This window comes from Vigna radiata, chromosome 3, assembly GCF_000741045.1.
Source record: "Vigna radiata var. radiata cultivar VC1973A chromosome 3, Vradiata_ver6, whole genome shotgun sequence".
NCBI classification, from domain to species: domain Eukaryota; kingdom Viridiplantae; phylum Streptophyta; class Magnoliopsida; order Fabales; family Fabaceae; genus Vigna; species Vigna radiata.
This window is the reverse complement of record NC_028353.1, coordinates 1,846,435-1,872,944: the sequence shown is the minus strand read 5'-3', so window position 1 is coordinate 1,872,944 and position 26,510 is coordinate 1,846,435. Positions and strand designations below refer to the sequence as shown.

General features: G+C 33.7%; 3 protein-coding genes across 3 annotated transcripts; 2 read left to right on the top strand and 1 right to left on the bottom strand.

Annotated features, from left to right (window-relative positions):
* Positions 1–1,486: 1,486 nt before the first annotated feature.
* Positions 1,487–3,246, top strand: LOC106756838 (cytochrome P450 94A1). The gene has a single exon (XM_014639441.2). The coding sequence runs from the start codon at positions 1,569–1,571 to the stop codon at positions 3,114–3,116; it is 1,548 nt and encodes a 515-aa protein (XP_014494927.1). The 5' UTR covers positions 1,487–1,568; the 3' UTR covers positions 3,117–3,246.
* A 10,025-nt stretch (positions 3,247–13,271) lies between these two features.
* On the top strand, positions 13,272–15,096 carry LOC106757174 (cytochrome P450 94A1-like). Its single transcript, XM_014639786.2, has one exon. It carries the CDS (start codon positions 13,393–13,395, stop codon positions 14,941–14,943), a length of 1,551 nt encoding a protein of 516 aa, XP_014495272.1. The 5' UTR covers positions 13,272–13,392; the 3' UTR covers positions 14,944–15,096.
* Positions 15,097–19,659: 4,563 nt separating this feature from the next.
* Positions 19,660–24,362, bottom strand: LOC106757836 (flowering locus K homology domain-like). Its single transcript, XM_014640661.2, has 7 exons — positions 24,231–24,362; positions 23,382–23,909; positions 22,074–22,323; positions 21,507–21,655; positions 21,020–21,310; positions 20,720–20,914; positions 19,660–20,043 (listed from the first exon to the last, which is right to left on the bottom strand). The coding sequence occupies exons 2-7, from the start codon at positions 23,895–23,897 to the stop codon at positions 19,858–19,860; spliced, it is 1,587 nt and encodes a 528-aa protein (XP_014496147.1). The 5' UTR covers positions 23,898–23,909; positions 24,231–24,362; the 3' UTR covers positions 19,660–19,857.
* Positions 24,363–26,510: the final 2,148 nt, after the last annotated feature.

The window sequence follows — 26,510 nt, the reverse complement described above, 5'->3', positions numbered from 1 at the left end:
GAGACAATTCAGGATTCTCAGGTGTTGATTCCTTGTTCGGAGACCAACCAAATACACCAAGCAAAAATAGGAAAGGGAAAATCCCCAAATTCAAAACGATACAGTTCTGTTGTGATCGGCGGCAAGCTTGGCAGCAACCGGTGGCGATGGTGGTGCCTTGACTCGTGGCTCGCAGTGAGCGGACTCCCTCAAGAAGCGATTGATAGAGGAACGAGAGAGCTTCTCTCTCACAGGTGAAGAGAAGAAGGAAAAGGGAGACTTGATGCCATGCCGGCGATGTCTCCAACGGTGAACAGGGTGACAACGACGCGATTCCCAAATTGTCAAATCCCTAATTCCTATTAATTATTTCTGTTTCAATTAAAAAACCTAAATAAAAATATCTAATTCCACGTCAAAAGCTTAATTTTAAATATTAATATCCACGTATTTAAATCTTTATAATTCAGTTAATTTTCTCTAGATCACGTCATCACAGTTTCACAGCGTTAGTCATTATTTAACGGAAAGGACTTAATTGTCTCATTTTTACAAATTATAGGACCAAATTGAGACAAAAAAAAAATATAATGACCAAATTAAGATTGCCATACAAATATGAGGACTTAACCTTCTAATCACGCCAGGTCAAAGAAATACGTATTCATGTCCAAACACTCATGCTAAACTTAAAGTTCCAGAAGAAAATCCAGTATCCAAATTGAGAAATATATACGTTAAAAAGAAAGATAAAAGGTGACAATTTTGCTTACGCAAACAAATTTTTTAGACAATATTTCATATTAAGAAAAAACATAAAGGGTGACGATTTTGCTTACGTACCCCTCTCGTCAAATCCAAAAAAGCTAAACAGAAAGGTAAGAAAAATTCTAATAAAAGTTTATGATATTCATCCCCCTTAATTCTTCCAAGGCAAATGTGGAAAGTGTGGATAGTAGTTAGAATAGTTTAGCTTATGATATTTTTTAGCGTATAATATTTTCTTTTAAATTAGTTACCTCATAGATTAATTCTCTTATTTAACTTTATAAATTTATCTTCCTTAATTCTACTATTCACAAATTTATTAAATTAAAATATGTTTACCGTGCTGAAAGTACAGAGACGACATATTTCATTCCTTCTATTAATTCTACAAACAATATTCGCCAAACTTATGTAAATTATGATAGTAAAAAATAAGTTAAAAAACTAAAAAGAAATGCATGCTAAAATATTTTAAATATCAACTAAAACAGTAAACATAATAATGTAACTGGATATTTATTTCAAGGATAATCAAGTTCAAACTTTATAATAAAGTAGAAATAATTAGTGGATTCTGAACCATAAGTTTTTAAGCCTAGTAGTTAGAGCAATTAAAATATCTCAAAAACAGACAAAATGCAGACATCAGCAGTGAGGACTTGTTCGATACATTTTCTCCCCGCCTTTTCTGTTTGTCTGCTCAACATATTCTTCACTATATATACACAAATCTTACTTCAACACTAACATATCCAAAAGATTACAACTCAACATCTATCTAGTACACACTCAAAAATTTCATACTAAATTCGGATACGAAAATGATTGCGATTCCCCTGAATCTGGAGCTGATAGCTCCTGTCTTCCTCTTCCTCTCCCTCATCCTTCCCCTCATCTTCTTCTTCTACTCCTCACTTTTCAACAACAAAGAGGCTGCTCCAACCAAACAAACCGTTATTATACCAAAATCATACCCACTCATTGGCTCCTACTTCGCCCTTAAACGCACCGGAAACCGCCGTATCCAGTGGCTATCTGATATAGTCCAAATCTCACCCGCCAACACATTCACCTTCCACCGCCCACTGGGCCGCCTCCAAGTCTTCACTGGCAACCCTGCCAACGTCGAGCACATTCTCAAGACCCGCTTCTCCAACTATCAAAAGGGTTATTCCGTCACTAGCACCCTCTCCGACTTCCTTGGTACGGGGATATTCAACACCGACGGCAACACCTGGAAGTTCCAAAGGCAAGTCGCCAGCCACGAATTCAACACAAAGTCTCTCCGCAAGTTCGTTGAACACGTGGTGGATGCCGAACTCTCCGACCGCCTCATCCCCATCATGGCTTCAGCGGCACAGCACGACCAGACCCTTGATTTCCAAGACATCCTCCAACGCTTCGCCTTCGATAACATCTGCAAAATCGCCTTTGGCTTCGACGCGGAGTACCTGACGTCGTCAGCTGAACGGAGCAAGTTCGCGGTGGCGTACGAAGAAGCGGTTGAGATAAGCAGCAAGCGGTTCCGCGAACTGTCTCCGTTAGTGTGGAAAGTGAAGAGGGCACTGAACATAGGTTCCGAAAAGCGGTTGAGAATGGCTGTGAAGGAAGTGCACGAGTTCGCAAAGAACATAGTGAGAGAGAAGAAGAGGGAGTTGAAGGAGAAGGAATCCCTTGAATCTGTAGACATGCTTTCGCGGTTCTTGAGTTCGGGGCACTCTGATGAAGACTTTGTGACGGACATAGTCATAAGCTTCATATTGGCGGGGAAGGATACCACGTCAGCAGCGCTGACTTGGTTTTTCTGGCTGCTATCGAAGTACCCTCGAGTGGAGAAGGAGATTGTGAAGGAGATAATGGAGAAATCGGAGGCTCCGGTCTACGATGAAGTGAAGCATATGGTTTACACGCATGCAGCGTTATGCGAGAGCATGAGGCTGTACCCGCCTGTGCCCATGGACACCAAGGAAGCAGTGGAGGACGACGTCTTGCCGGANGGGACGGTGGTGAAGAAGGGGNCGCTGGTGACTTATCACGTNTACGCCATGGGGAGGTTGGAGAGTATTTGGGGTGAGGATTGGGCGGAGTTTAAGCCAGAGAGGTGGTTGCAGAAGGTTGAATCCGGAAAGTGGAAGTTTGTGCCAAAAGATTCTTTCACATATCCTGTGTTTCAAGCTGGTCCCAGAATGTGTTTGGGGAAGGATATGGCTTTTATGCAGATGCAGAGTGTGGTGGCTGGGATTCTTCGGCGGTTCGCGGTTGTTCCCACGGTGGCTGAAGGGGTGGAGCTGAACTTCATTTCTTTCCTGTCCGCCCAGATGGGTGGTGGTTTTCCTGTGAAGATCATAGAGAAGGAAACCTCAAATTAATACCGAAGTTCTTGCATTTAGACCACGTCATTGGTGTTACTAGTACTATGTTTGGGATTTGAGTTTGAGCTTTGAGTTTTAGTTGTTTGTGTTTCTTTATAATATGAATATGAATAATCGTTTGGGGAAAGACGAGTGAAGTGGAATTTGATTTTGATGCATTTAGACCACGTCAGACTTACCTTATGTATTAAAACCATGATATATATATATATATATATATATATATATATATATATATATATATATATATATATATATATATATATATATATATATATATATATATTAGGCACATCCTGACTAGTAACTTTGTTCTTACACATAGTAAATTCAAAAGTTTTCCATCTCCCTTTGTCTCTCACAAATATACCTCGCATTGCAATTAAAAGGCCATGTTCCGTCCCTGTGTTTCAATTTCTCGAGGAACCAGGTGCTTGATCCAGCCATCCAAGTGATGCACGTGTTAATAACATGAACCAAAACTCAATTGTCATTGGAAAATGGAGAATCTTCTTTTTCTGTCATGTTTGGCTGTGATCGAGTCCACCGCCTCAGCGGCTTAGATAATAAAGAACCCATAATTGTTTTCGACTCTGCCTCAATCTTCTTCTGCCCACTACTACCATTCACATTTTTAACTTTATTACCTATGTAGAAACACTTAACGCATTCTGAAATCTTCCCACTAGTCCTCTTCTATCGAGCAACATCAACCATTTCTTCTCATCCCTGTCAGTGTCAACTTCCAAAAACATCTTTGCATAGCTTGCTTGGTCTTGAACATTTTCATGTGCAAATATGTGATCACAGCTGGGAGTGCACCAAACATTAAGATTATCCTCCAGACATAATAAGCTTGTGGCATTGTGGACAAAAGTGGGTTAACCTAGAATGATGGAGCACTTGTTTGGAATTCAAATGTAATTCTAAGTCTTCATGTCATAAAAATATGAAAAAGTATTATATAAAAGTAAAAGACAGTATAAATCCGTTGGGTTCAGATTTTATATTAGTATTGTATCTCTCCCATAAACCTCTTTCCACCAGCACTGTCGTCTCTTTCTTTCCTCCTTCAATCTTTTAGATCCTACGGGAATAATTAAAGCTTGACATCTGTGTGTTTTCTCAATAATTTCCATCCATCTCTGATTCAGCACAACCATAAACTTTTGAAGATATTCACTCTCTTTCTGGACATTTGAGTCTTCGTGAATCAGGTAACCAACAGATTCATAGAACGAGTATATTTGATGGGGTTCCAGATCTGCAAATGTATTTGGAATATTAGTAAAAAGTTCAGAAACAAATGGCCCGTTTTCTACAATTCTGGGTGATTACAAATTTACACTTGCCCTTCTGAACTATTCTAAAACATGTACCGAAGGCCATATCCCGAATTCCTAGATGTGTCTCAAGCATAATCTCAAACAACTTGTTCACGACAAATACTGAAAATGTTAAGATAGACTTAAATTTAGGGTTAAAAAACAGTAATATTTTAATGTTTTAAAAAAAAAAGCAGAAGTGAAGTGGATAGCATGTTATGTTTTGAATATTAATGATTATTATAGTACTTTTTTCTTTTAATAATTAAAGAAATTATGATTTGAAAATGAAAAGTCAAATGTTTATCTTTGTAACGACCATATGACACATGAAATATATAGACAAAGTAAATCAGTTTATATAGAAGAGTTTTAGTTAAAAAAAATTATATGAAGAGTTACTTAGCTTAAGTGTTGCTTGAGAAAATTTGAGTTAGAGTTTGATTGAGATGGTGAACCCTGGAAACTATCTCTCCCAACTAACAAAGAAACTCAATTATAATAATTGGAGTACTTAGATTATGACTTTCTTTGGTTTCCACAAGTGTGAGATGTTGTTGAAAATTGGAAGCAGTTGAAAAGAGTATTGGCAAGAAAATCATTATCTGTCATTGTTTCCCTAACTATATTCCCATTTTCATCTTCCACGGGAACATTTTTTTGTCATGCAACAGATCATAAACATTCTCAACTTTGACACAGGACCAACATAACCTTGCTGGCGCTAAAGAAGTTGTGAATCAATGCAGTCAACCATACGAGGCACCCGAAGTCCCATAATGCTTGTTGTTTCTGCAAGGTTCTCCAAACTAAAATGTGCCTTAAAGAATTCTACAACTACCATATTCCAGCAATCCAAAAAGACCTTAAAAACCTCATTAATTATCAACCACATACGATAAATGCCTAATAGAAAAGCAGATATATTGCTCAAGAATCCTAATAGGAACCTTGAAAATTGATGTGAAGAGCAGTGTCACATTTTCTATAAATGCTTGTTCCTCACTTGAATCGTGTGCGTATGCCTCGAGTATATCAGAAGTGGACAGAAGTATGCTTGATTGAATACTTCGTCTAGATATCATCGTAAAGCCTCCATGGAAGCAACACAAAGAAGTAGAGTAACAGGAGCTGGTGTTGATAATTCTACAATCCATCCGAATAAGGAAATTTGTATTAGAGCTTCCAACAAGATCAATTGACCCAGTCTCTTACACAAAGATAAAAATGTATCAAGCGCCCAAACTAATATATATGATTGCTGCACACGTCCATGAAACTAATAATAATTGGAATGGAACGACAATCTCAGTCTGCATTTGAGTGATAGGATAGCACATAGAGAATTCTTACTCGTAGGACGTGTTGAAAGTACTAAATTAGAAATAAAAATAATAATCTAAAAATAAGAAACCTAAATATTATAATCAAATATTATGTCTCGAACATATTTAGATAATCAAGGAATTTGCATGTTATAGAAATAATTTCACTAGTTCTATGATGGACCCAAAAATATTCGATCAAAAGTTTCTCAGAATTCTTAATGAGAAGATTCAATGTGTTAGTTGTATGGTAGGAATTTTGATACTGTATATATATTTTTTCTTCCTAATTCATTATTTATTTGTTACTGTGTTTCACATATTTTAAATCTTGACACGTATATTATGTTAAAATATTATAAAAAAATTATCAAAATAATCTTTTAATAACATATTATTATTGTCCTATAGATGATTTTATGTCATTTTAAAGATAAGAACAATTGATTTACCTTTCTTGATATTTGTAAATACTTTTTATTCTACTTATTTACCGAAATAATAGATGTCACAATCTGAATAGTTTTATTTCGTATGGATTTATATCATGTTATTTTCTCTTAGTAACTTGTAATGATGGTTAAAAACTCATGCATACGATTTTGTACTTTTTAAGTATCCTCATCTAAACATAATTTCCAATACTTATATATTGACATTATTCATAAATTTAAACATAGTAAAATACGATATGTGATATGTGCATATTGAAAAATGTAAATAATTCTTAAAAACACCATACATATATGATTATTATGATATAAATCTATATTAAAATTATATGTACTAAAGTTGTCAACATAAAAAATTATTAATATTGTCATCATAAAAGTACTACTACTTTATATATTAGATATTTTATTGATAAATGTAGGTAAAGTATCTCAAATTGAAGTATCGATACATCATAAGACTAAAGTAATTTGTAAGAGGATACAATAACTATTTTAGTCATGCATCATAGACTAAAGAAATTTCTAAAAGAAGACCTCGAATTTCGACGTGTTCAGGAACAATTTCGCAAAAAATGTCTGAATTTCTAAAACAATGTTTTGATTCATCAAATTTGGGTTTTTGTTGATTTTAAAATATGTCGTTTAAGATGTTATCGAACAAAGATTCGTCATAGGAAATTTTTACCGCTGGAAGACAATGGAAGATAACGACATCAAGATCAGAATCAACGAGCACCATAAACTACTTGAAGACATCAAAGTAAAGAACATAATGCTACCTGATGAGTTCGTTTCAGAACTTCTAATTAAAAAAACTATTGCCATCTTGGATTGACTACAAACAATGGCTGATGTAAGATCTGAGAAAAAACAATGTTTAAAAGTGAGTTTGTAAGGTAGCCTATATTTATTTATAAGAAAGGTTCCATGCATCTCACAAGTGTTGTGTAGTTCAGTTAGTGAGAGCTCTTTGTTGGGTTAGTACTTTGGTATTCAAATCCTAATTGATGCATAAAGTGTTTTATTTGTTTAATTATGCTTTTATTGACAGATGTGGTACTTATATGGATATATGTTATGATAGATATTATAATAAAAAATATCAGAATTAACGAGTACCATAAACTACTTGAAGACATCAAAGTAAAGAACACAATGCTATCCGATGAGTTTGTTTCAGAACTTCTAATTAAAAAAACTATTGCCACCCTGGATTGACTACAAACAATGGCTGATGTAAGATATGAGAAAAAACAATGTTTAAAAGTGAGTTTGTAAGGTAGCCTATATTTATTTATAAGAAAGGTTCCATGCTTCTCACAAGTGTTGTGTAGTTCAGTTAGTGAGAGCTCTTTGTTGGGTTAGTAGTTTGGTATTCAAATCCTAATTGATGGATAAAGTGTTTTATTTGTTTAATTATGCTTTTATTGACACATGTGGTACTTATATGGATATATATTATGATAGATATTATAATCAAAACAAATCATCATAACTTGATGGTTAAGTTGTGTGTTGGGATAAAAAAGAAAGGGGTTTGAGCTTATGCTAAGCACCTAGGAGGGTTTTATTTTTCACAGGATTTTCTGGGGGGAATGAAGGTTACAGATAGCTTTTATAAATGGATAAGTAACGAAAGCCTAAGGGGAGAAAAAGATCAAGCAATAAGTGTTGTGATAGAGGGTTTGTGGTTGGAGAAAGGAGGTTATGTGTGAACTTCTCTGGAGCAAAAACGCAAGACTAGGAGGAGTTATGGTCTAGTGTAGTGAACTTACTCGTGAGAGGAAGATTAGCACGGATAAACCATGGTAAAGGGATGTTAAACTCTTTTTTTTTATTTGGTGAAAAGAGAAAATGGATTTCTGTGATTGAGGTACTATCACGACAATTCCCATGTTGTTTCTAAAATGTTGAAACTATAATGTTGTTTGTTTGGTTGCGTCAATTCTATAGTGGTTGATGTGAAATTGGGGTGATTCTATGATTAAAAGGTTATCTTAGTTGTTCCAATCGATCATAGCTTCCCACAAACCTTGTGTATTCATCACGCCACATAGTAAGTTCTTCAAGCAGGTCAGGTCGTATAATGGCCATGCCTCTTCACCTAGGCCAAACAAAGCAGTAATGCATTGATAACCACAATGACCATCGACTACAACCTCAACAACATCGACAATCTAAGGATGACAAATCGGATGGAACTAATCTAACATTAGTACTTTCTTTCATTGAATCGATTTAGCCTTGGATTTGACTTGTACTTTTGGTGATGAAGACTCTATCATCGAATACAAGGTTACTACGTGCTCAAAATATGATGGGTCACCCTTCGTAGACCTTTCGTTTCGTTGAAGTTTAGCCTTTTGTGCACCTTTGATTTTCACTTTATGTGAAGGAGGTACCATAGATGTCATTATAGGACAAGCTATTTCAACTAACTTCTGATTGATGTTGACATTTTCTCCAATGTCAGCCTTCTTGAAACGTTCCTGAACCATATCAAGTTCATGCTCAATGCATAACTCTAGATGTGATTCAATTGACACAATACTTGAAAAGCTCAATCTGATCCACATCACATGAATTTCATCTAGAGGAACGCATCGACAAACACATGGTAGACCATAAGTTGATCTTAGAACGCATCGACAACGTCTACTGTCCAATCCTATATGTTTCACTCATTCAAATTCGTCAATAATGAGTCCCAAAACATATATCAAAATGCACCCAACAAATCTTTTATATCTTAATCCTTTATAAGTTTCACTCATGAGGTTAAGACCATTTTTCAAACAATGTCTTTATCTTATTATGTTAGACGACAACGATGTTATGAATATCATCCTAATACGAATATAAATATCTCATATTGGTCCCCAATATTCAAGTTCTAATGCGCAGACTCAACCTTGTTACTAACGAAACTAATAATATCATAACACATAGCATAAATAAGTAAAAAAAAATATAATAACAATTATCTCTTTGTTGTTGTGTTACCTAGATGCATAATTATGTTCATTATGCCTTAATGAAGTATGTCTTACATAGATTGATCCAATTGTGATTAACATATTAAAAAAAATAAAGGTCATGCAGTAGAAGCATACTGAAGACAATCAACATAAGCACTAAACATGGACTCTTCCTCACAATCCATCACATTTTTTCATGCTTCCATCAACACATCTCATGCCTCAACAAAATCCACTAACATTTTTTATTTGGATTTCACATTTTTCAAGATATGAAACTTACAAAACATTTGATAGTCTCATGATATACATTGTTAATCAAAGCAAGGTCTCTATCAGTAATAATCACGTGTGGACTGCCCTCATATGTTATAAATAAACCCCTAAACCTTTCCAATGCGCAAGTTAAATTATTATTGTGTTCACTTGATAACAATGCAAAGGCAGTTGATAAGGTCAACTGTATAAATGTGAAGTCGACTATCTCAAGAAGGGGGAGGCGATAATTGTTTGTCTTGTACATGGTATCCATCAAGAAAACAATATTAAATGCATTCAAAAGGTACACTACATCAGGATGTGTCTAGAAAATGTCACTTACCATGTCAGAATCGTACACACATTCACTCCATTAGATGTATTTATCTCGATCTAACATCATCATCAATTGTTTCATTTTAGCTCTCGACCCTCTCAAAGATTGTTTTTATGTGAACCTTGCGTTATATATTTGTTTTATTATTCTCACATTAGAATCATTATATTCTTTGAGAGTCAATAAAATATTTGAAGTACTTGACTCTTAGTCATGTCAACAAGTAATGACTATTAAGCAACATTTCACATGCTGACAAAAGGATGACAAACTAAAGTCTTAGTTAATTCATATTTGTGATATTGGTATTACCTTCAACATCCAATCCTCTCCATTAGAATAGGATTTGTCCCTCAACTTAAAGGGACACTCATATTTTCTTGTCCCAGATACACTCGGTTGAACATCATGTTTATATTTCATGTACTTCCCACTGATTTCACAACCTGACAAAACAAATGTCTTTCTTCCAAGTTCACTAGCTGTTGTGTCAACTCTTATTGTAACCACAACAAATCCAATATTGAATGCGATCTTTCAAACTCATTCAATTAAATCATGGTATGATGAGAATATTTGATTGATGGTAAAATTATTTGTATATTCAACTTCAAACACTTCATTTATGAAAGAAGAAAATTTGGACACAACTCGAATTTATTTGAGAATCCATTAAATGAAATGAATAATGATTCATTTTATAATATTAATCACAACCTATACAATAAATATATTTATTGCTCAATATTCCTCACTATACTAATAATATTATTAATAGTAATAACACATATTATACATTAAATAATAAATAAAAAATGAGAATAAAATAAATAAGTTTAAAAATATTAAAATTATTAACAAAACAGATTTTGTCATCAATTAATCATATAACACTACAAAAATTATGAATTTTAGGAGGGGTTTCTTTTCTGCAGTTTTGGAAAACTTCAATACATTCCGGCGATTTGTGCCTAACCTGCAGGTACCTTTTTTTTTTGTTTAAACCCTTTTTTGGTCCCTAAGTTAAGTTATGATGTTCAGTTTAGTCCCCGCTTTTAAAAATGTCAACATTTAGTCCCTATGATATGAAAAATATATCAAATTAGTCCTATTCGTTAACAAATCACAAGTTTTTCATTAAGTGATTTGCTGTTCATAACACCTTCCAGTAACAAATCACAAAATATTGGATACCTAGATATGAAAACTTGTGATTTATTGTTCATTAAGTGTTGTCATGAGGACTGATTTGATACATTTTTCATATCATAGGGACTAAAGGTTGACATTTTTAAAAGCGGGGACTAAACTGAACATCATAACTTAACTTAGGGACCAAAAAAGGGTTTAAACCTTTTTTTTTCTAAAAATTTCCGGCGGTCCTTAATATTAGAAAAGCTCCCGCACCTTCATTTCTGATTTTGCCCTAATCCCTTTTCTCTTAAGTAGTCTCATTTCTTCTGCTACACAGGCTTGCCCACGATCTTTCTTGTTGTGTGTTCGTGTTTCGTTCTGTTTTGTGTCTTCCCTTGCTTGGCTGAGCGTCGTGGTCGAGGCGGCGAGAACTTTGCTAAGGCAATTTTTATCACTTTCGTCTCCGTAGTATGTTCATCTTATCTCTTCAATCAGATTATTCTCTCGTTCTTTTTCTCTTGCTTGAGCCTCCATTCCTAATACTTCCTAGTTCCTCTCCTTCCTCTTTTACTCTAACCTAATCTTCATTTTTATCACTAAAATTCTAATACAATGTTCATTTTACAACTGTGGTGACTTTACTATATCTTCATTTTTCACTCTAACCTAGCCTTCATCGTTTCTAAAGATCACCTCCTTCAGGTTCGTGATTTTTATGTTTATGCTCTTCTACTTTTTCAATTCGAAGTATATCTAAAGCAATTTTGCAAATAAGTTATATGCCACTTGTGTTGAGTAATTTTCACTTAGCATGTAGAAATCCCTGGAAATAGAGGCGGTTCAGCATAACTCCGATTAGTTCCGACAGTTTTACAGAAACTCCTAGAAATAGAGGCGTTTCAGCATAACCCCAATTATTTCCGACGGTTTTACTGAAACCCCTATAAATATGGGTGATTTTTCGAAAACTCTGGTTAATTCTGCCGGTAATTTTGTGACGATGGTTTTTCTAGTAGTTTTCTGAATTGCAAAAAAGGTGTTTTTTGGAGGTTAAAACTCCGGGAAATACTAAAACAAACCCCAAGAAAAATTAAGTAAAGTGTCACCATTAAATGCAGAAGAAAAGAATTTGGTTGCTTTAAAGACAACAACTTCAAACTTTCAATATACCGGCTCCATCACGTATGTTTGGTAAAAAAAATTGTTTATTTTTTTTTTCTTTATCAAATTCGAGGTGCACCTTTTCTTTAATTAAAAAAACAAATTTGTAAGTTTGGAGATAAAAAAAGTTAAAGAGATGCACAAAGATTATGTTTTATTATTTTATTCATTCATATATTTAAAAAAGACCCATCACAAAATGTTATATAAACTAATATAAAAAGTTGTGAAAAAAATTGTTAAAAGATACAATTTTTTTCATATATACAAACTTATATAATCTGTGATACAACATCAAAATTGAAGAAGGAATCGAGTATCTGAGAGATATGGTACGCTAAAAGGAAACATAAAAGGTGACGATTTTGCTTACGCAAAGAAATGTTTGGTTTTTGGTGTAGCCATTCTTTTCAAACTTTAATGACAGACAAAAATCACATTAAGAAGAAACGTAAAAAGTGACGATTTTGCTTACGCCTAATGTCTCTGGTCAAACCCGAAAACGCTAAAAGAGAAAGGTAAGAAAAGTCTAATATTTTAACAACATTTTTTTAATAAAATAGGAAAAATAACATCCATCCCCTCATTCTTCAAACCCAAATGTGCAAACTGGTTTAGAATAGGTAAGCTTAAATAACTTTCAATATTCCAATATATTATCGATTATTTTTTAGCGTATAATAATTTCTTTTAAATTAGTTACTTCATAAATTAATTCTTTAGTTTAAGTTTATGATATTATCTTTCTTAATTATACTATATTAATATTTATTAAATTAAAATTCGTTTCACACTGTGCAGAAGGTAAAGAAACAACATGTTTTATTCCTTTTATTAATTCTACAAATATTATTTCTACAAACAAAATAGGTCAAAATTATAGAGCAAAATAATAAGTTAAAAAAATAAAAAGAAACACATGCTAAAATTTTCTCAATATCCATTAAAGAATAAACATAATAATGTACACAGATATTTTTTCAAGGATTCAAGTTAAAATTTGATAATTTAGTAGAAAACATGATTGGATACTGAAACCAGAAGTTTTGAAGCCAAGCAGTTGGTGCAATGAAATATCCGAAAGCAGACAAAATGCAGACATCAGCCATGAGGACATCATGTTCATTACATTTTCTCCACGCCTTCCTCTTTCCTTGTTCAACACATCATTCACTATATATACACACAAGTCTTACTTCAACACCAACATATCCAACAAATTACAACTCAAGATCTATCTCATACACACTCTAAAAAGTTCATACCATATTCAAATTTCGCAGTTACAACACATACGAAAATGATTGAGAATCCTCTGAGTCTGGAACTCATAGCTCCTGTCTTCCTCTTCCTCTCCCTCATCCTTCCCCTCATCTTCTTCTTCTTCTACTCCTCACTTTTCAACAAAAAAGAGGCTGCTCCAACCAAACAAACCGTTACTATCCCCAAATCATACCCACTCATTGGCTCCTACCTTGCCCTCAAACGCATCGGCAACCGCCGTATTCAGTGGCTATCCGATGTAGTCCAAATCTCACCCGCCAACACATTCACCTTCCGTCGCCCACTGGGCCGCCTCCAAGTTTTCACTGGAAACCCCGCCACCGTGGAGCACATTCTCAAGACCCGCTTCTCCAACTACCAAAAGGGCTATTCCTTCATCAGCACCCTCTCCGATTTCCTCGGCACCGGAATCTTCAACGCCGACGGAAACACGTGGAAGTTCCAAAGGCAAGTCGCCAGCCACGAATTCAACACAAAGTCTCTCCGCAAGTTCGTTGAACACGTGGTGGATGCCGAACTCTCCGACCGCCTCATCCCCATCATGGCTTCAGCGGCACAGCAAGACCAGACCCTCGATTTCCAAGACATCCTCCAACGCTTCGCCTTCGATAACATCTGCAAAATCGCCTTTGGCTTCGACGCCGAGTACCTGACGTCGTCAGCTGAACGGAGCAAGTTCGCGGTGGCGTACGAAGAAGCGGTTGAGATAAGCAGCAAACGATTCCGCGAACTGTCTCCGTTAGTGTGGAAAGTGAAGAGGGCACTGAACATAGGTTCCGAAAAGCGGTTGCGAATGGCTGTGAGGGAAGTGCACGAGTTCGCGAAGAACATAGTGAGAGAGAAGAAAAGGGAGTTGAAGGAGAAGGAATCCCTTGAATCTGTAGACATGCTTTCGCGGTTCTTGAGTTCGGGGCATTCTGATGAAGACTTTGTGACGGACATAGTCATAAGCTTCATATTGGCGGGGAAGGATACCACGTCAGCAGCGCTGACTTGGTTTTTCTGGCTGCTATCGAAGTACCCCCGAGTGGAGCAGGAGATTGTGAAGGAGATAATGGAGAAATCGGAGGCTCCGGTCTATGATGAAGTGAAGCATATGGTTTACACGCATGCAGCGTTATGCGAGAGCATGAGGCTGTACCCGCCGGTGCCCATGGACACTAAGGAAGCAGTGGAGGACGACGTCTTGCCGGACGGGACGGTGGTGAAGAAGGGGACGCTGGTGACTTATCACGTGTACGCCATGGGGAGGTTGGAGAGTATTTGGGGTGAGGATTGGGAGGAGTTTAAGCCAGAGAGGTGGTTGCAGAAGATTGAATCCGGAAAGTGGAAGTTTGTGCCAAAAGATTCTTTCACATATCCTGTGTTTCAAGCTGGTCCCAGAATGTGTTTGGGGAAGGATATGGCTTTTATGCAGATGCAGAGTGTGGTGGCTGGGATTCTTCGGCGTTTCGCGGTTGTGCCCACGGTGGCTGAAGGGGTGGAGCCCAACTTCATTTCCTTCCTGTCCTCCCAGATGGAAGGTGGTTTTCCAGTGAAGATCATTGAGAGGGAAACCTATAATTAATACCGAAGTTCTTGCATTTAGGCCACGTTACTCATGTTACTATTCTATGTTTAGGATTTAAGTTTGAGATTTGAGTTATACTTATTTGTATAATATGAATATGAATAATGGTTGGAGAAAGACGAGTGAAGAAGAAAAGAGCAGTTGAAATTTTGATTTTGATGGATTTAGTGCGATAAAAATAGAGTATTTTATAGTTGAATTGGAGAGGAAGAAACCTTGGTGACATTTGTGCAGAGGATGTGGATGTTGATTCATGAAAAGAAATTCCCGTTCTTATTTGACTCAGACCGCGTGGGGACCGCTCTTCATCAGTTTCTTTGAAAAAGATGAAGAATAGTCTTCATAACATAACCTCGTCAATCCTAGGAAGACAACAAAAATTAAATGAAAAGATGGATAAATGTATAAAACATTTTAAAATTCCTTCTCCTTTCTTAAACACTTCAAACATCTCGTGCTAGTTTTCAATTACAATACTTCTAAGATAAAATATAGCCAAAATTATCCTAATTTTCTTTTCACAACTTGTGGCCAGGAATCGCTCATATCTCCACGTGTAGCTTTTAAGCTTGAAAGCGTGATGGATAACTGCTTATGACGCATCTGCTTTCGTTTAATCTTTGTTCACTGCTAATAAGTAATTATTACTGATATGTGACAAAAACACAGAGAAGTAGTACTTAGACAACAATTATGACTATATTATAAGAAAATGAGTTAATTGACGTTTGTTTAGAAACAAGACGTCAATTTGACGTTTCTTGCTTAAAAATCTAAAATAACAAATATTAAAAGTTTTTTTTTTTTTTTATGTTAGTACTTGTTGAATCTTTAATCGTGATAATCTATATAAATATTTTTTGTAATTCATAAAAATTGAGAATTTTTGCTATATAAATGATAAAATGACTGTAAAAAAGATAGAAAAAGGAGTAGGAATAATGGGGAAATAAGTCATTATGATATAAAGACTTCAATCATTGAAGCTTAGGTGTAACATAGGTCAAGGCTCTATACTCAACCTAAAAAAAATCTAGAAACAAAATGGTGTTTCTTGGATTTCCAAGAATTAAAATTAAACCATAAAGGATGTGAAAACCAATAAAAACACATATACTATTAGGACAAGAAGCCCGATATAAAACAAAAGAAGCTTGAATGTAATGTTGAATTTAAGAAGGATAAAAAAAAAATCAAGTGTTAAAAGAATATTTATTTCAGAATGTGATGACCGGTCTAAAAATGAATGACCATTAAGTACTCAACAAATTGGCTTAGTTGATGGACAAAAAAACTAATATCAATTATAGTATTGGTTAGGTAAAAAATGTGAACAATAAACCTTAAAAAGAAAAATAGGAAAACCTTTAGAAGCATGCAGCTTAATAGAGGCATCAATAGGAATGCTCATAGGTTTACAATAGGTTAATCCATGTTCAAAATAAAGAAATTTGAGAGGATCGACCTTAATGTGAAACTGAGCATGCAAATGTGTTTTGATAATAAAAATTTCAACCATATCTTTGTAGATCATTATTACATCTTTGACATAAACCAAAAGAATTGTAATAAAGGATTAAGAACTTTTAATAAAGAGATAGTAATTTGTAAAACTCTAAACAAAATCAAGATAAATAAGGATTTAAGTTAATCTTTGCTTCTATTATATATATTAGCTTGTTTAAACCATAAATAGATTTGTGCAACTTGTAAATAAGACATGGATGAGATAGCTTGAAAACCTGGTGGAGATAGAAAGATCTCCATGTAAAAATGCGTTATCAACATCTAATTGGTGAACAAACCAATTATGAGCAGTTTCTAAAAGGAATAGATACCAAACAATAGTAAACCCGATCACAGGAAAAAATATATCAAAATAATGTCTCGTTTTCTTCTTGAATGAATCCTTTTGACACTAACATGATCTTGTAACATTCTACAATATCATCCACCTTATATTTGACATTGTAAACTCATTTACAACCAAAAAGATATTTTTCCTTAAAAAGTCTAACAAGTGACCAAGTTCAATTCTAATATAGAGTTTCAAGTTCTACTTCCATGGTCATTCTCTCACACTCCTTTGAGTTGACTTCTTTAAAGGAAATAGACTTATGTTGTACAAAAATTCATTTTGAAAATTATTTGTGTATCTAAAGAAAGCAAGGTCATCTCTTCTATTAAAAGAAGAATAACAATAATGGTAAAAGAATTCTCGTTGGAGTGAAGAAACAAGATTTGACAAAATAACATGATGATTAGCAATGAAGTCTAATTGGAATTTGAGGCAACCAAAGATCGAACTGATATATGAAACAAGGTGAATATTTGAGAGGGAGTCTTTGGAAATTTAGCAACGTGATAGCAATCTTCTTAGCTAGGTTAGGACAAAGGTAAAAGAGATGTTATAATGAGGTGAAAGGGTAAAGATGGTGTAGAAGCTTGGTGAGTTTGGATGGTGATGCTTAGGAATTATTTTTGGGTTTATGTGAAGGTATGATGGTGTTTGGTAGTGCTCTTAGAGAGGTTAGGCCAACTCTAGAGAAAGGTGGTTAGAAAAGACTACATGAAATGCTTTAGCCTTTGGTGATCTAAGATGAGTAATATAACACAAAAATAGTAGCATAACATTACTCAAATTCAAAAGTGAACACAATAAGAAAACTCTTTTATTTATAGGCTAAGGGCGTCTCCAAAATATAAAAGCAAAACCCTAAAAACTCTACCTTAACCTAACTTGGAGACAAAGGAAAAAATCATTTCCAATAGGAGAAGGACATATGGCCACTACCTAGGGAAAATCCTCTCCATTCCTAGAGTGACATGTGATAACTAACTATGGGAAATCATCTCCAATGAGAGCATAACACATGGTCATACTCAAATACGTGGGATGTCCCACACTCACACCCACCAAGTTAGGTTAAAAACTTTGACCTCTTCGTCAACATCCACTATGGACATCCACTTGAGTCAAAATTGAGCTTTGACCTTTGTTAGTCTAAGTGGTCTAAAAATACTACATTATTTGACCCAAAATACAAGATCCAAAATTATCCTACTATGTATGAGATTAATCTCATTTCCTTATGTTGAATGTACAGGTAGAATAATCTACTTATAATAAAAGAAATATAAACTATACTCAAAATACAAATAAAGAATAATAACAAATTAACTAAAAATAAGGATAAAATAAGAATAATATATTTAACAAAATTCATATGAAAAAAAAAATAATGGTTTGAGTAAAAAAAATATCCATTGTGAGAATTGGCTGCTATCAAGTTGAGTAAAGGTAAGGAGAAATTTTGATCAAACGCCAAATATTAGAAACCAAGAGGGAGGAATCCAATTTCTATGAATTGCTAAGGAAACTCAAGACCTTTATACAACATCTTCTGTGGAGAGTGATATAACGTGTGACAATCTACACAGTAGATGGGTAGTAGAGTTCTTCAAGTATCATGAATGGCTCTAGTTCAAAATCAGAAAGCCACACCTTCTTCATGTACTACACAACATAAGGAAGTCAATTATCATTTCTATTACTTTGAAATAAATTGTATCAGCCCAAGGACACCAAAATTTTGAGATGCACGGGGCTTCCTATTATTTAGAACAAATGGCTTCAAAGGAATAATATTTTTTTTAAGGGATCATAGGTTGGATGCAAAGGAGGTTTTTACCCTTGCACAAGTAAATGCATGGAATTAGATCACCCATTAGCAGAAAAAAGCAATTTTTTTCTTTCTGTTTTTTCATTTTGGTGTCTAAAACCAATTAAATGTGCAAGTTACCTTCAATAACCAACTAACTTAGTTTTACATTAGAGATCATATTCTTAATACCTGCTTAGGGGAAAAAGGTAATTTACACCAAAAAAGGTCAAAGGTAGCACAGAAAACAATTATTACAAGAGAATTCATTATTACTTATTATAAATCTAGTTATTCTTTAATTTCCTTTTTCCTCAATTCAAATTTTATTTTATTTAAAAAGATCCAATATGATTTCTTAACTAAATTTTTTTATCTTTTAACTTTTTTTGTTTGCTTTCTCTTCTTCCTCCATCTTCAATATGATTCCTCGTACCTTGCACAAGACTGAAGAGCGCACTTCTTCAGATAGAGTTCCAGCCGTCCATGTCTCATCCAACGCTATTTAGATAGTTTTCAAGGACACTAGTCATCCCGCTCATGGAGGCAAGCAATCTCTTCAAGGACACTGGCCATCCCACCAACAAAATCGGGAAGAATCTCATCTTCCAACTCCTTTTTCTGTTCATTCGCATCTACATTGGTTTTCTACTTATTTGTTGTCTTATTCAAATTTTGAATTACACGTGAAGATTGTGATGAGAAAACAGGACTACGTTCCAATTTAAAGAGAATCGACTTGTGATTGGTGACCATCTGATCGGAGTGAGTACAAAATGGAGACCAAAAATAACTAAAAGATGAAAGGTGAAGGCAGAAGAAACAAAAAATATCCATAAAAAATACACTAGAAAAAACAAAACCACGTGATCACCTTTCAACACTAATTTAACAGAATAACAAGATTGAATCTTTTTAAATATAATAAAAACTGAATTAAAGATAATTAAAAAGTCTCATTGAATAGACTACAAATATTGAAAAAAAAAAACTATTAAAGCAAAAATCTAATAAGATGGCCTACATATACTTCATAAACTTGGTGAGCATATGCTAGAAATATCAAATCATTTATAATAATAATCAATGTGAAATGCCCAAGAAAAACAAGAGGACTAACAGTATAATAACCATCTACCCAGAAAAAATGAGAAAAAAAGATCTAGTACAGCATAACCTATAAATGTAACTGGACTTAAAGTTTACAGTTTACAAATAGCTCTCCTCAAGCAAAATAAAAGAAACCATATCAATACCCATAATTGGTGCCATATACGGGCCCATAATCTGCAGAAGGCACGTGGCCTGTATGAGCACCAGTGCTAGACGGTGGAGATGCGTAAACCGGAGCATTAGTTGGATAGGCACTGTAACCTTGGCTAACTGATCCACCCAGAGGATCCTGTGTCGCATTTGCAGCTTCAGCCATGAAATTCTGCATCAGAAGATAGAATGTGACCATTTCAGATAAACTAAACCACCAAAAATAAACACCATTCCAGTAACTGTTACTTTTAATACCATATTCTGTAACTTCCTAGAATATGTTCTAATTAGTTTTAGGTTCAATGTCAATACTATTATTGAAGTGCTGTGAAAATGTATTAAGGCCATAAAAATGAATAATAATCACAGATATTATACAAGGGATTGGTCAAATTAATGATTTCGGCAATTGAATTAAATAATAAGTTTTACAGAAAGAATTGTCCAATAAAGATAGGAGTCGTGCGTGACTCTTTATGAACGTGGATTCAGTATACAGATGACCCCATTAATCATCTCTTCCTTGCCCAAAATTTGTCAATCTATTGTTTTAGATTCAAAAAGCATCACAACTAAAAAGGAGTTTCACCTGTAGGACTTCGGATTGTAGCGGATAGTACGGCCGATAAATTGCTAATCGTGGACAAAATGGCAACAGCGAAGTGGGGCTACCAGTTCAAGGGTGTAATGTTTGACAATATTAAAATCATTTAATAACTCAAATTCCAATCAACAACAGCCCATGCCATCTGGTGCACCAACGCCCACATATCGAGGAGTACCACATAGAGTTTCAACATTTCGCCAATATAGGTAATAAGCAGAATATAAGATGTGAACAATACCTGAACCAGCTGTTGGGCTGCCTGTATTTGAGAAGAAGTCCCACTCATCTCGACAGTCATCTCCCCCGGAACACCCCTTGTTTCTTGAATTGTAATACTTGCTCCACTAGCACGACGAATATAGCTGATATTAGTGCCGGATGCTCCAATAACAGCATCTGCATACGAAAGAGGAATTTGCATGTGCTGCGTGACCTGCACAGTGTACAGAAAATTACATCATTTGTGATAAAAACAAAAGAGCTTCAAAAGTGAGTGATATTCTCTACAAGCATCCTCAAGTTTGGCAAAAGACAAAACCTTAGTTACAAGAGATTGTTGTGGTTGCGCACTTGATGAATGAATTCCAACAGAAGCATCCCTTGCATAGACAGGTGGTGGACCTTGATGAAGGTGCTTATCCATGGGAGGCAACTCTGTGGGCGGGTAATAACTATCATAGTGATGTGTAGGTGGCATATACTGTTGATTGGGTGCAAAAGCAGGTCCTCCACCACCACCACCAGCAGGAGCAGGAAACCCTTGCGGAGGAGGACCCCAATTTTGATGTGGTGGTCCATTCTGGTTAGCTCTGACATCTGATATTTGCATCTGAAGTTTGGAAGAAGGGAAAAATTTACCCAGAGAATGATATCCAAAGAAACTTATACAATAAAGAACATTATACCATTGCTGAAACACTCAACATTGATGAAATAAAGACAAGAGGCAGGTAAGAAACCTAAAAGCCACTTCTGAATTCATATCTTTAACTTCGAAGAAATAATTTAAAAACAGGGAGACTTGCCTGTGTCTCGAAAACTCCAACTATGCTGCGGTCAACCAAGAACTTGCGTAAATGTACTGCAATAAGTTCAATTGCCTTGTGAACACCAGTAGAATCCCCTTGTATTTCAACAATACTATCATCTCGCAGAGCAAATACTGGCAGGTGTTCTGTTTAAGCATAAATAATATATTAGTCCATAATAGAAATTCCCAATATTCAGGCACACAATAATAAGAGATTTAAAAGAACAGTCCATTACTTTTAATTCAAAATAGACTAAATCATTTTTCTTGTGTAATTGCTCATCAAGAAAAAACTAACAAAAAATGCAGCATTTGACTGGAACAGAATCTTCAAACAAATAAGAACAGCCGATACAAAAACTAGTGCAAGTGTATGTAATGGGTAGATCTAGTGACAGCATATGCAATAACAAATATTGAATGTAAACTTGGTATAATGTGTCTAAAAAGACCCAAATGAAAGACATCGGACGAAAAGTAATTAAAAGCAATATTTATTAATAATCGGTTGCCAACACAAGCAAGAATACCCTAAAATAAGATACAACAACTGTGAGCAAACCTGAACCAAGAACTCGTATGGTGCAACCAGAACCATCTTGAATGGATTTTATGGTTGATCCCTGCTTCCCAATCAAGCTTCCTGCTTGAGTATCTGCCACTAAAAGCCTGGTAACAACTGATCGTCCAGCAGTCAAAGCGCTATCTGCAAGGTCACGGTCAACATTGATAACTTGCTTATGAACCCTTAACAAACCGTCAACAGCAGGTGGTATGGGCCGGTCTGGCTCTTCTTTTGCAGAAACCATTACCTATCAAAAGAATCAAAGAAAGAAAATTCAGTAACACAAAATACAAGACTGAGATCTAAAAAATATGAAAGACATTCAGTTTCATATTTTAAAGCAAACAATTAAATTGATCCATCTCAATGTTCAAAAAACATATTTGTCCATCAAAGTTGTAGTAATTAGCAACAAAAAACCATTGTGTTTTAGTTTCATTTTCAATTCCTTTCACACTGTGAATCTCTGTTTCAATGGATTAGCAACCAATTCAAGTTCTAGGCAGCTGTCACCCAACTAATTGATGGATGAATCAAGACAAAATTCAGATTTACAAATGTCAATGACATTATCTCCTGAGTCCTGACTTCATCTAATAGTTTCTGCTGTATTATCTTTTTATTGAGTTTAGGAGTTCTTCAAGGAAATAGTTTCACGGAGTGTGGCAAGACACCAATCGACCTGAGTTCTGAAGTTACCAGGTACAGTGAAAGCCTCTTGCCATCAAAGTCTGCACAAACTATTTCTGATTGTTAACACACACTTGTACATGCTCATTGTTGTTCCCTGCAACTTGAACTTTGGCACTTCGATTTGAAGCCACTTTGATCACTCATATTTGCTTGACAACCTGCACATATCCATTTGGTTACCGAGACAAAAGACATCTCCTTTTCTTGCGTATATTTAACCAGTTTGATTATTATTTATTGTATTTTGCTTCACTTGGATACTTTTTGTTTCACTCCTTTTGCAACTCTATTTTTTAAAAATAAAATTACTCCATTGTAAATATCTTACATGTTTTATTATGACACGTTATTAATTTTCAAATCAATTACATAATAAGTTTGTTTGACTATGTAAAAGTCTTCCCTACAAATCAATAGGTATTACATAATTCCTAATGTAAATATAGCCACAATAGTTCTAAGTAACCATGATGGAAGTCAAAATAGAGTTAATTGTTTCCAATGTACCAAGATGATCAGCAAAATAAACAAGTATGATATTCTTCAAACACACATTCATACATGAGCAAGGTTATCCTTCAATGCATAAAATAACCAGAAATTGAAACTTACTGCTCTTTCTGAAATTCCAGGCGGACCATCAAGAATTTTAATTCGCGCCTTAGTCTCTTCTGTGATCTTCTTTATAAACTCACCCTTTCGGCCAATAATACTGCCGACCTTTTGCACTGGAACCAACATCCTGAAGACATTCTCTCCAGGCCACCCCGGCCACTTTTTTATTTCAATCCCTTTCAAATCAGTCTCGGATCCCTCTATAGGCAAAGGATCAAAATTCACAGACATTTCTCCAGCACCATGGTCTTCCTCAACATGCGCCTGTTGAGGAGAGTCCGTGTCCCCAGGCAAACCTTCAGCATCGTGTTCATGTTCATCAAAATGATTTTGAGGAAAATCGGCATCCTCCTCCACCAAATCGACTGCATCATGTTCATCAGGCAGCAGATGAGGAAATCCAGAGCCATCAATAACAGTCCCTACATCATGTTCATCGGAGTGATTATGAGGAAAATTAGGGTCCTCGGGCACATATCCTTCATCGTGACCATCAAAACCATGCTCGGCCATGAGATATATTCTCTGAAAAAAAACAAAAAAAAAAAAAAAACATCACTCAGTTTGACTAATGAACCGTCATCATTTTCAGCAGAAATTAAATTTCACGAAAAATAAACAGAAAATTGCCTTTCGGAATGAACACAAAAAGACAATGTTTAACAATTGAACAAATTCCAAAGTCTGAAAAATTAAAAACAAACTTCAAATCGGCGTGACGGACGATATGGAGCATAATTATATAAAAGCCCTAGAAACTATAGTGAGAGAGAGAGATGAAACAGAGAGTAACATGAAAAAATTAGGGCTGTAAGTTGTTGAGATTAGCGGTTCAAATAAACTTACATGATTGGTGAGAGAAGAGAAGGCAGAGGAGCACAAGGATATTGAGCCGCGGAGAATTTAGGTTTTGCAAGAATGTGATGAGAAGAATAAGATAAACAGCTGTTAAAACCTAACGAAATAAGTTGGATTTATATACTAGATATTTTCTTTCCGAGTCACATGTTTATGGCTTTGGCTCTTTTTACATATATATTCTCACTACTGTGTGGACTCCATGATATTTTTGTGAAAGGTGAATGAATTTCTTTTTAATTTAAATTAAGTCGTATATAAATAAATTTATGTACTCAAATTAAATATATTTAGTATATTAATTCACCTAACACCTTAAAATTTTCATGTAAATTAATTTAGTTTACATTGGGTTTATAATGTATTTAGTTTAATATTTGATTTTGAGTATCAAAACCGCTAATCTACTTACACGTTTAGATTAATTAATTTTTTTGAAAATTTTTAATTTAATGGATTTAAATTGTAATTAAATGTTTTAACATATAAAAAAATGTTTTAGCCTAGTTTCCAAATTTAACTTCCAGATATTTTTCAATATTAATAATTTTTATAATAATTAATTGATTTTAATTCAATCTAAACATGATTCAATATAACTTTTAAGAAAATCATTATATTTTAGATTTATTAGTAACTATGTTGTTAATTGAGAAGCAAGATATTCACTCTACATGCCAGACAGTATAAAGAAAATGAGTGTAGATTTTATTGACCCCTGATTTACCTCATTTTTATCTCATTTGAATGATTTAATTATTATGAATGAAAATGATACTTTATATTTTAAAATGAAAAAATAATGATAATTAAACTAAATAGTAGTTTATTTATGTTATGATATGTTACTGTAATATTTGAGTAATTTAGAGAATTTAAATGAGATTTTGAGAAAGACTTGAAAGTAATAGTTATAAAGGTAAAATAAATTATATAATTTCTTAGACAAATATAAATATTTGATTACTTTCAAGTTGCACATATGTTAATAAAATTTTAATACCACTAAAAGAATAATAACTATTAATATCTGTGGACAAAAAAATATATAAAAAAAACTCATACAATAATCAAAATTATTTCAATTTTTATTGTACCACTTTAAATTTAATTAATGTATGATATAATATTTAAAAATATGAAAACATTTATTATTAGATAATATATCTATAAATAAATAAATTATGTGAGACATATCATACATAAGAACCAGTAAGGTAATAAATATTATGACATTCAGTGTTTTAATGAATTAAATTTGCATTTTATAAAAGTTTATTAAGATGTAATTTAGCAAATACCTTATATATGCAAATGGATCATGTTCTAATTTTATGTATGCAAATGGACTGTGTGGGTAAACATATTTTTAAAGTGCAAGATAATTATTTAATTTTATTGTGAAAAAATGTTCATCTTTATTTAAATTAAATAAGATATTTTAACTTGAAAATTTAATATAATAAATTTATGAATAATGAGTTTATGGATTTTTTTATTATATGTTATATGTTTTTTAATGTTTGATTTAAATTTATACTTAAATTATACTAACTATTTATTTATTTTTAATAATATATATATAAATATAATATTTAGTAATTGTAAAAAATATTAGTGTGAATTTTATTAGAATTAATTTAATATTATCATATTTTGTTACATCTCATGCCTTTTTATCATGTTTGAAATTTTATTTCATTTTAAATTTTATCACAAAGTAATACGTATTACTTTATTAAATGTTATAAATTTTCTTTTCTAAAAGTTGATAAATTTAATAAATAGATTATAGTTAATAACTGTATCAAATTATATATTATATATTTTACTTAATAACATAATAATAATAAGTATGATATAAAAATATTATTTTAAATATAATAAAATTACAAAATATTTAGACTATTTAATAAAATATATAATTATATATGTAACAATCATTTTGTGATATTATTTAACAAAATATTTAAACTATTTAATAAAATTTATATCCTAATCAATCTATATTAAAGTGAGAAATTTAAATTTGTAAAAATATAACTCATTTTTAGGTTTTAGTTGTTTGTTAATTGATGTCAAAACGTATATGATTTTGATTTTTTCATAACCAAAAGCGTATAAATTTATAAAAATTGTAAGAAATGTCACCGCATCTTTTATACTTTATTTTCATCAAAATTGAAATTTATTAAGCACATTAAAATACATTTTTGTACTAATATGTTTTCAGTGATTTTTAATAACAAACATAATGATTTTTTTTTT